The sequence below is a fragment of the Dunckerocampus dactyliophorus genome, chromosome 18, assembly GCF_027744805.1.
Source record: "Dunckerocampus dactyliophorus isolate RoL2022-P2 chromosome 18, RoL_Ddac_1.1, whole genome shotgun sequence".
NCBI lineage: Eukaryota > Metazoa > Chordata > Actinopteri > Syngnathiformes > Syngnathidae > Dunckerocampus > Dunckerocampus dactyliophorus.
This window is the reverse complement of record NC_072836.1, coordinates 7,498,147-7,509,046: the sequence shown is the minus strand read 5'-3', so window position 1 is coordinate 7,509,046 and position 10,900 is coordinate 7,498,147. Positions and strand designations below refer to the sequence as shown.

General features: G+C 44.0%; 1 protein-coding gene across 1 annotated transcript in view; it reads right to left on the bottom strand.

The window, feature by feature from the left end:
* Positions 1-812: 812 nt before the first annotated feature.
* The window catches only part of s1pr2 (sphingosine-1-phosphate receptor 2), a 28,075-nt gene continuing 17,987 nt past the window's right edge, over positions 813-10,900 (bottom strand). The window contains exon 2 of the mRNA XM_054758378.1: positions 813-4,367. Coding sequence (XP_054614353.1) covers positions 3,137-4,252 — 1,116 coding nt within the window. The 5' untranslated portion in view covers positions 4,253-4,367 and the 3' untranslated portion in view covers positions 813-3,136. The remainder of the gene's footprint in view (positions 4,368-10,900) is intronic.

Below are 10,900 nucleotides of genomic sequence, written 5' to 3'. Positions count from 1 at the left end.
TTTACACGTTCTTTCCTATATCTCTTGCAGTGTAGTAATATGTGTTCTACGTTCTCTATACTTTTGCACTCCATACATACTTTTGATTTACATTTCCCTATCAAAAACATCTTGTCATTTAACCGGGAGGCCGTCTCGTGTCCCTGCAGTGATCCCGGAGCCTGCACAGAACAGTTGCGCAATGTATTGCAAAACAATAATGAAGAGTGTAAAGGTGACTACAGGTGTGCTATTTCATGTCTACAGGTCTTAAAAATGGTTAAAAAACGTATTTAGAAAGTCATAAACAGGTTTTAGTGGTCTAAGTACGAAAATATTCCATTTATTAATATTAAATGCTACTTTGCGGAAATTCACCTATTGCCGAATTAACCGCGATAAACAGACACACTGTTGTGGCATATCTGAGACTTAATTAAAATTGTCGAAAAATACCATAAACACAAACACTTTTTCATATTTCTTTTATTTTGTAAAAAATATGGAATGCATTGAACAAAATGTTGATGTACCTACATTAGTGTTTCATATTGTACCGAATGAACACAGGCAGGGTGCTACTGGCTGGACACACAAGGCTATTGCACACGAGACATGTCATCATCATCATCATCATACAACACAAAATCATATATAAACTGTACATACATACATACTTACATACATATTTAAAGACATAGTTGGACATGAAAACATCCCTCAGTCGGACAAAAACAAAAGACGGGAAGCAAACATCACTGAAGCTGCCAAAGTGCTTTTCACCATTTGTACTTGGCTGTGTTAATGTGTAAAGATGTTTTGTTTAACTGTAAAAAAAAAAAAAAAAAAAGTGTACAGTACATACAGGAAGAATGGGGGTGTCATCCTGAACAACAGGATGCGAACTATAGAACTAAAAGAAGACTTCCTGCGGTAGAAGGAAGTTGTAGAGGATGATGCTGACCTCCCAGGTGTGGGTGAAAAGGGTGGGAAGCCCCCGCCCCGGTCTGCTTGTCCCCCCCATGAAACCAGATCTCCCACGTTTTTATGAGAGGCTTTGGAAAGCAGACATATGGCCGGCAAATGAAACCAGGATGTTCATCTTGTTCGTGGTGCTCTTTCTTTTTCTTCACAGTGAGCCACCCTGTTCATCCCACTCTCTGCTCGTCAGTGACCCCCCCCCCCCCCCCAAAAAAAGGATGATCAGTAATACTGTCGACCACGGGACGCCTGCCCCGAAACTTTTTCTTCATCGTCATCATCATGCATACATTCAGCCAAATTCCCTGGAGAGGAACGGCGCAAACAAGAGAGGTTGCTAACAACACTGTCAGGACAAATATGAGTCAAAGCGGAGGAAATGTGCTTGTCCTTAAAAGAAACGATAGAAAAGAGGCACCGATGATGGAGGAAGGGTTAGTGATGGAAGCTGGAATACATCATACACGGTTAGCTACAATTCATAAAACGTAAGCAGATTATGTACGTTTGTTTTGGTTATTCACATGGATTTTTACTGAAAGTAAGGTTATATAGGGAATATAGAGCCCTGATTTTTCCACTGTGGTGTGCATATAAAAGCCTCATCTTGATTTGACCTCCTCAGACTTGTTTGGGGTTTAGTTTTCTAGACAAGTCCATGCACGGTGGTTCAAACGCAACAAAATGGCAAAAATAATATGGCTATTGTTACAAAAAGCCCCTTATATTATGCTCACTGCCATTTTCCACCTTTTTTATGACATCAACTCTGTCTTTGTAGGTAGCATCAGAGCCGAAACAGAGGCGGGATGGTGTCAAAGGCGCACACACAACTGCAGCAAAGCCCCATTTATCCTGCCTGACGTTTTCCACCTTTGTTCTGAAAACGACCCGGCAATTTTCCACCTTTAGATGCAGTGTCACAGCCGAAACAGAGGCAGGACACCTTCTGTGACACCCGACACTCTCTCCTCCCGCCTTGTCGCTGTCTGAAAATGGCTACAATTGTAAACAAAATATCCTGATTCCTGAGTCAAAGCCCCTTCAGCAACTTTTTACTGAAGTCGACCCGGCAATTTTCCACCTTTGGAAGTAGTAACACAGCAGAAACGGGCGGGACGCCACCTGTGTGTACGAGTATTTCACAATTCTGTTTTCACACCTGATACTCACTTCTCCTGCACTGTTGTGTTGAAAGCAATTGCAATTGCAATTGTGACTCACCTAATGATCTGGTTGTAAATGATCTGTGTGAAAGCTCACACAACTGTGGCAATATCCCAGGTGAAAGCCGCTTTCACATTACTTGACGTTTTACCACTTTTTTTCTTCCTGAAGTTGGCTGGCAATTTTCCGACTTTGGAGGTAGTGTCGGAGTCGAAACAGAGGCGGGACACCACCTGTGTGTAAGGCTTTAGGTGTGTCAAGTTTAACACCTGACATTCCTGATAATCCATCCTGTTGTTTTGACAGCAGTTGTTGCTGTCCAACAAGTATGAATAGTGACCTGATTGTAAAATAATAATTGGGGCCATATCCCACTTCGATGGGTTCTGTGTGAAAGGCACTGGCAATTGTTACTCATATGGCTGTGATGTTGCAATTATGTAGACTCTCACACCCCTAACCCTTTTTTCCTGAGGTCGCCCCGGAAATGTTCCTTCCTGTGTGCAAGGGTATTTCACAAACTCAATACTTGTTTCACCTGCCCTATTGTGTTGAAAGCAATTGTCCCGGTCCAACAGGCATGACAAATTTGATTGTAAGCTGGAGTGTGGCTGTGTAAAAGGGCACTCAGTTGTGGCGACATCCTGCTTTGGTGGGTTCTGTGTGAAACGCACAGGCAAATGTTACTGTTGCGGCTCTGATGCTGCAATTTTGTGGGCTGTCTGTGTAAAAGAGGCTCTTTTTTTTTAATTGTTATGATAAAATCTTCCTGCATGAGGAGGACAATCTACAAAGTGCAACATTGCAAGCTTTGCATTGATGCTTTTGGCTTCTATTGGGGGGGGAATAAGCATCCATGAAAATGACTCCATCTGAGTACCCATGAAATATTTCACATTTCTGAAAGCAAATGGTGAAGACGTTTGGAAAAGTGGTGTCACACCCCAACATGGCTGACATTTGATTGTGGGTTCATACAATTTGTGATTGTATCCGCTACCCCCTCCCATCACACGCAGGTGGTACAATCCTGCATGATGGGCGTGGTCTGGTGTTCGTGTTTGTGGGTGCAGTGGTCCTGAGAGCTGGAGCTCTTCAGCGGCACCAGGCATCGGTCGGCGGGCCGCCCGCTCTGCAGCACTCCCCAGCAGCAGAGCACGCGCAGGAACTCCTTCCTCATGTCCTTGCTGCGCAGCGTGTAGATGACCGGGTTGAGTGCCGAGTTGAGCGTGGCGAAGCCGAAAAAGATGTCCGCTTTGGAGAGGATGGGGCAGAACTGTATCGTGCAGGATGAGTCCAGGAGAAGGATGGTGAAGGCGGGCAGCCAGCACATGATGAAGACGCCCAGCACGATGGTGACCGTCTTCAAGAGGGCGTAGGCCGGGGAGTTGGTGGCCTCCTGGTGGCTGGAGCGTACAATCAGGTAGATCTTCACGTAGAGGATGACGATGGAGAGCAGGATGAGGCTGAAAATGGTCACCACAAAGAGGATGTACTTCTTGGAGTAGAGCGGCAGCACGGCAGAACACTCGGGCAGGTTGTCGATGCAGTTCCATCCGATGATGGGAAGCCCCCCCAGCAAGATGGACATCACCCAGCAGGCTCCGATGAGCAGGAACATGCGGCACGTCTTTGTGGAGCCGTACACTTTGACTTTGGTGATGGCGATGTAGCGCTCGATGGCGATGGCCAGCAGGCTAAAGACAGACGCCGCCAGGGCGATGAACGCCGTGCCCTCCCGGATGAACCACTGCACCGGCACCAGGTTGAAGGTCCTGGAGCCCGAGAGGAAAATGTTAGCGATGTAGGCCGAGCCCGCCAGGAGGTCGGAGAAGGCCAGGTTGCCGATGAAGAAGAACATGGCCGAGTGGAACTTCTTGTTGCGGCACACGGCGATGAGCACCAGCAGGTTCTCCAGGATGATGATGGTGCACAGGACCACGATGATGATGCTGGGGTCGGTCAGCACCTTCTTGTCCTTGTTGCGCTGGTCCAGCTGCTCGATGGTCATGTTCTTGGCGAACACGTAGTAGTAAGGGATCAGAGTCCGGTTGTAGTACTGCGAGTATTTGCTCCTCATGGTGACGGGCTGGCAGAGCACGGCGGCTTCACGGTAAAGATTCATTCACTCTGCGGGGTCGTGCTGAGCAGCGCGCCCGGACCATAAACATGGCCTTGAAGGAAGGTGCAGGAAGAGGCCTCGTCCCACCGTCACGTCTCAGGAGCTCTTTGTGGGTCACCTGCACACACGCACAAAGGAAAAGACAATGTGACTGTTGAGTCCCATCATCTACGCACTCTCATATTGCTGTACCTCGTGATGTCCACTAGTTGGTACTGTTGCCTTATGTTGTCTCAAGAGTTTTTGATAACAGTGTTGGTGTTCCAGTTAACTAATGTCTCTGAGGGCTCATTCCTTCAATAAATTTTGAAAGATAAGAAGACCAACGGGCCAGACTGCTGCGATTGACACCTTTGCTAACAGTTACTCACAAGAAATGTCCCTTAAGTGTGCAACCATCTTTAGCTTGTGCTTGTTTTAATGACCATAGTCCGTGACCCACTCAGTAACACGCATTACCGCCCCCTAGAAGACTGTAGCGGAACAGCATCAGTTTTTTCTGGTGTTGCATGGCGTAACCAAGTAGCCAATTCATTTCGGTACAGATCCAGAAAAAGCTTGCTGTGTGTTGTGCCACCAATTTGTAAGGCCCCCGAGAGGACTGGAGTGGAACAACATTGCCTGGCGAGACATGATTTTCTTTTTTTTAAACAAGTTAGTTTGTTAAATTAGTAAGATTATACAAAATTCATTTTGGTGCAGATGAGAAACTAATTTGCTTCATCGCTTTGTAAGTCTGCATTACCGCCACTGAGAGGACTGGAGTGGAACAACACCCCCCTGTGAGCCATCATTGTTCAATCCAACAATTACATTTAATTAGTTAGCACGTTTAGATGCAGATCTGTTTCTAATTTGGGAATGTACAATATTTGTTACAGTCTTACACCAAGGTCAAGTGGGGGCAGCGACCCACCAGCTCAAGCAGATGGCGCTGTGATGACATTGAACGCAGCGGGCAACCACTCACTGATGTGCATTACTGCCACCTATCAGACTGGGGTGGATCAATATCACTCATAAGTCAGGTTTTTTGTTTTCCACTTATGGATAGCGATATGAAACAAATCAATCAAAATGGCTTTTGCAGTCACTGGATGTTTTTTTGTTTCGGCAGCACATTTGCCAAAGATGACTTCCAGCAGCAAAAGCAGGTATCCAAACAGCACCTGCTTCCCACGCGGTGGAAAATGTCGCTTGGCCAAGCAGGATTATGAATTGCTACAAAATGTAGAAGGGAAAAAAAAATCCCTTTATGCCCTTGAGGCATTGTAGCACACAGCTTTGGAAGTGATTAACAGGAAAAGGCATCGGCACACAGTGAACACAGTGTGTAGATTTACTGCTACAAAGCTTTCTGCAGATTTCTTTGCATTATTTAGTAACATGCAGGAGACCTTAAATGACTTTGCATATTACTTGACATTCACAATCGCCGGATGCATCTTCAGGTAGAAATATGTAGCGAAGTCTTGCTTCTCAGACAAAAGCTTTGAGTGAAAGAGGGCATTCCACTAACGCCCGGCCCGAGCATTCTGCTGTCAACACAGAGCATTGTCTTTTGGAGTAAAACCATTCCAGTGCTGTGAGACATGTTTAGAAACGTCTGCATGACTTGTGGACGGGGTCAGTATGAAGATAAGAGCGAAACGGAGTGCACTACATGGGTGCAACCAGCAGAGGCGCTGTTGATGCCGTCTCAACTAGTTTGCTGTGTGAAGAAGTGGTGGGGCTAAAGCTCCTCCAGACAGAATTACTCTGCTCAATTAAACATGGAAATGGGAGATCAGAATATTCAAAAATAGATGCTCCCACTGAAAATTACTTTTTTTTTTTTTTACAAACAATACACTTAGTAAATGCAAAACAGGCTTAAAATTATGTGCACTTTAAAACTTGAATGAAATGAATAGCAATGTGTGATACAGTAAATATTTGAGATGCTTCTGTTCCAAGACCCCCAGTGAACTGTGAAAACAATAATTGACACACCCATAAAAAAGCCATAAAATGCCTAAACCCTATAAAGTCGTCCCTCGTAATCTCACGGTTTTTCAAAAATTCATGATTGCTGTTTCGTGATTGACTATGGCGTATTATCACTCAAAAAATATTGAAAGACAAAAGGTATATGTAGTATTCTGGCCACTAGGCGTCCATTATGTCATGTCCATTATTGAGACATGACATTAGAATCTGTCCCACTGCATGGAATCAGCCAAGCCATGTCCAACATGATAAAGTCAAAACAAGTTCTCCTCCCATTCAGTGTGGAAGTGGTAGGTTATTGGCTTTTTTGTCCTTCTTCATGTCCCACTCCTTTTTAAACCCTTTCTTACATTTAGAATACAGTAAATAATATAGTTAATATTGCTAATATAGTTAGCTCGCTAGCTTGCTAAAGTTTAAAGCCATGGCCGTCTCTTGTGTCCCTGCAGTGATCCCATAGCCTGTGCATTAGAGTTGAGCAATGTGGTGTAAACAAAGAATAATAGGAGTGTAAAGTTGACTATAGGGGTTATTTCATGTCTACAGGGCTCTAATAATGCTAAAGATTGTATTTAGAAAGTCCTAAACAGGTTTTGTAGGCTCTAAGAAAATGTTCGATTTATTAATATTGAATGCTGCTTTGCGGAAATCCACCTATCGCAATCGGGTCTGGAACCAATTAACCAATTAAGGGATCTCACAGTTATTAAACACATTTTAAATAAAGCTTTAAACATCTTCTACAAATAAATATTGAGTGAGCTTGTGAGATAGCGCCCTCCACTGAATCCATAGACTCAGCACTCTTTTTTCCCCCTGCAGATAGTGCCATCAAACCACTTTCTATTTGAGTTACCATGAAAAAAAAGACAATTTCGAGCAGAAAAAAAAAGAAATGTGTGACAATCCTGTTATATACTGTAATTAATTGAAATAAACTGGATAGGTGCAAAATTGCAGGTAATTGTGGTTAGAAAAAATGAAGCATGCATGAATTCTTTACCCTGCACTGTGCATCACTTTATGTGCTTGAGCACTGTGCTATTCACAAACATAACTATGTAAAAAGTGAAATTTTTAAGTTGAAATTGTCATGAAAAGTGTCAAACTTTGACCTTTTTTACCCAAAAATCACCCAGCTCAACTTCACATGGAAAGCTGTATCAGAAAGTTCTATCTTTCCACAGATAAACACAAATAAATATTTTCACCAACTAAGATAAACGAGTGTTAAATTGTGGAGGTGTACCTAAAGTTGTGGCCGTAAGACCCTTCTGTGAATGCGCAGAAAAAACAATGCGTGTCCAATATCGTGCACACAAACAAGCGTACTGGAGTGAAATGCACGCGGGTAACCTTCAACCTCACAGTGTATCGAGTTTTACAGTCACGCATGTAAAAGAAGTTTACAAATACTCTCCCCTGCTGTGGTGTTTAATTCCTTTTAAAAGGAGAAATATGTCAACTCAGCCATATGAAAAATGAACTCTCTCGCAACAAAGGGAAGATCTAATTAGGAGAGGAGGATGCTGGCGGCTTTAAAGCTGTCATAAGTAACACAATCCATCTGCGGAGTTCATTTAATAGGGATGCTTCTGCCTGGCTCCCTGCTGCAGCTCTCAAGTGTTATTGGCTGTACTCTTGCAGGAAAGACGGCAGCGAGGGCCAGCTAAAGCCACACAGAGAGCATGCATGTGGAACGGCATCTGGACACAATGGCAGGAATCTCAACGGCCGCACGCACAAAGAGCACATCCGTGGCCGTACGTGTGGAGTAGACGGCACGTCTTCAGAAATATGTCGCTGAATACAAGCGACGCGTGCGCAGCTGCAATACGGCCCGCCAGCAATAACCCGCTCAGTGTTTCCTCAAGCAGGAACAAGAAACAATAGGCTCCTTCAGCGCGGTGGCCAGACTTCAGCGCTTCATAATGGAGCCCGCTCACTCGCAATGGTGTCTGATGCATCTGGAGGCTGGGAGGAATTACAGCTGCGAGCTGAGCAAGTAGAGGGATGTCTAGTCAGCCTGCATCAGCCCTTTAGCTCTGTTAATGCCAAGGCTTGAGAAGGAGCACATGTGCCAGCTGCACCGGAGGAATCACATTACGCCTCATTGTTGCAGCATGGAATGGTTTGATTCATGGCATTGCGTCAGTTTAAGGGCTATACAGGACACATTTGGAACTTATCAGCGGTTTTTATATGTAAAAATAGCAAGAGGCTGCTACCAGGACAAATATAGTCCTTTCTCTTTTTTTTGTGTGTGTGGCATCCCCTGAGTTGTTCTCAAAACGCTTTGGAACACATGCTAGCATACATTTAACACAGATATCCTCAAAAGTTTAAGAATCGTTACACAAGTGGTCAATGACTTCTGGGCAGTTAGTTGCAAAGTCCCAACCGTGTCCCTACAAGACGTTTTGCAACCAATCTTGCCCAAATTTTACACATGTGTTCTTGTCAGTCCCCCCTTTCAGCAAAACTGCCTTAAGTTTTGTGGAGTTTATTGAGCTGCGTGAGTAATTTCAAGCCGATCCGTGTGGAGTATTTGGCAGAAAAATAATAGCACAGGCGACATAGGAAGGGGGCATGTTTTGATATATTGTCATTTTCATATTTTCCTTTTTGTGTGCAGCGGTTCAGGAGTAGAATAGTTAACTCCTGACCCGACCGGGATACTGTAAGTGAATTTCCACGAAGTAGAATTCCTTATTTATGAATGGAATATTGATATAATGGGCCGCACGGTGGTCTAGTGGTTAGCATGTTGACCAACACACTAACAGCCTGGAGATCGGGAAGACCTGGGTTCGATTCTCCCTTGGGCATTTCTGTGTGGAGTTTGCATGTTCTTCCCGTGCGCGTGTGGGTTTTCTCCGGGTACTCCGGTTTCCTCCCACATTCCAAAAACATGCATGTTAGGTTGATTGGTGACTCTAAATTGTCCATAGGTATGAATGTGAGTGTGAATGGTTGTTTGTCTGTATGTGCCCTGTGATTGGCTGGCGAGCAGTCCAGGGTGTACCCCGCTTGTCGCCCGAAGTCAGCTGGGATAGGCTTCAGCATACCCCCGCGACCCTAAAGAGGAGAAGCGGTATAGAAAATGGATGGATTGATGGATATTTATATAATAGTGGAATTATTGTAGTTCTAGCATTGAAAAAACGGTTTCTGACCTTCTAAATACAGTCTTTAACATTATTAGAGCCCTCCAGATGTGAAATAACACCCCTTATAGCCACCTTTACACTCGTATCACCCAATAGAGTGGACATTATAAGAATAAATAAACAATTTAAGACGTAAATAAGACTCATGCTCATGTGTGTTGCTATAAACTTGAGTGAGTGGCAGACAGGAAGTGACATCAAGGGGGTTCAGCGTTATGGCCACAACACTAGCCCGTGTTTTTTGTTAGGAATTATTGTGGCCGTCGTGAGATGATTCAAACCTGCAATAAAAGCCTGCTACTTTGGCGATCAAGTCTGGTGCTTGTGTGTCTTACCGAACATGACAGTAACATTACTGACACCTAGTGGCTAGTGAAAATACTACGTCAAATGCATTTTCTGAATGCCTTATATTTGTATTTTACTCTATTTAGGCATTTTTATGCATGAACATGATTAATTTAGGCAAGAAATACATAACATTTGCTTAAATAAAAAAATTGAGTAATAACAGTCCATATTCAACCATATTCAACTACAAACCAGCATGCTTTACTAATGAATATATTAAATACCACGATAAAAATATATAAATTTGATTGAAGTTTTCCTTAGCAGATTTTAAAATATTTTTCTTTACTTTGTCCACATGCTGCTACTCGGGGGGGCTTTACGCCTACTTGTATGAAACATAATTCTACTTTTTCCTTTTTTCACATCCTTTTTATGTATAATAAACATGTATACAATGCATACGAAATGAAACAGCAGTGTTTTAGTGTGATGTGTACGTTATTTATCTGTATATTTCTAAGATGTACAGAGAGTCTTGCTGCTGCTCCTGCACTTGTTGCCAGGCAGAGTTGACAGGGTTCCATCATAAAATTGGCCAATGGAAAAAATCTGGCGGATGGGAGCCACGCCCATGAGACGGTTTGAATGTGGGCGGGTAGAGAGCTAGCAGGAACGGGTACTATATTTATTGTATTGTATACATACAAAAAAAGCCTTCGTCCTAATGCAGACTCGCCACTACTCTATGACAGTGAATGGGGTCCAAAGTACTGTAAAGATTATGCAGGAACTAAATGGCACAAATTTACCTTAGCTTTCCCCAAACGTGATGTAAATTTCACTGTTCTTGCTCTGTTTATGAATGAAATTCACTGTGCATCTAAACCCGTAACGCCAGCAGTTTTCTGTCATTCCTTCGTGTTGCCTAAGCTCCAGCAGGTCAGCACATGACTACCCTCCAGGATTGTGTTGTGGAGACAGCTTGCAGGTCCTCCTGTCACCAAGGAGTCCCTGGCGTCTGTCATTACGAGATTTCACTGCTTCTCTGCGTGTGAAACCTGATGTGCAGGTTCCTCCCGACAGTGAGCCCCGCCCCCGTTTACCTGTCGTGTGTCGCTCACAGACACTGCCTGACGGGGATGGTAGGCTTCCTCCTATCTGACGCATTGCCCTGTGTTTGACCCCCACCCAACCACAC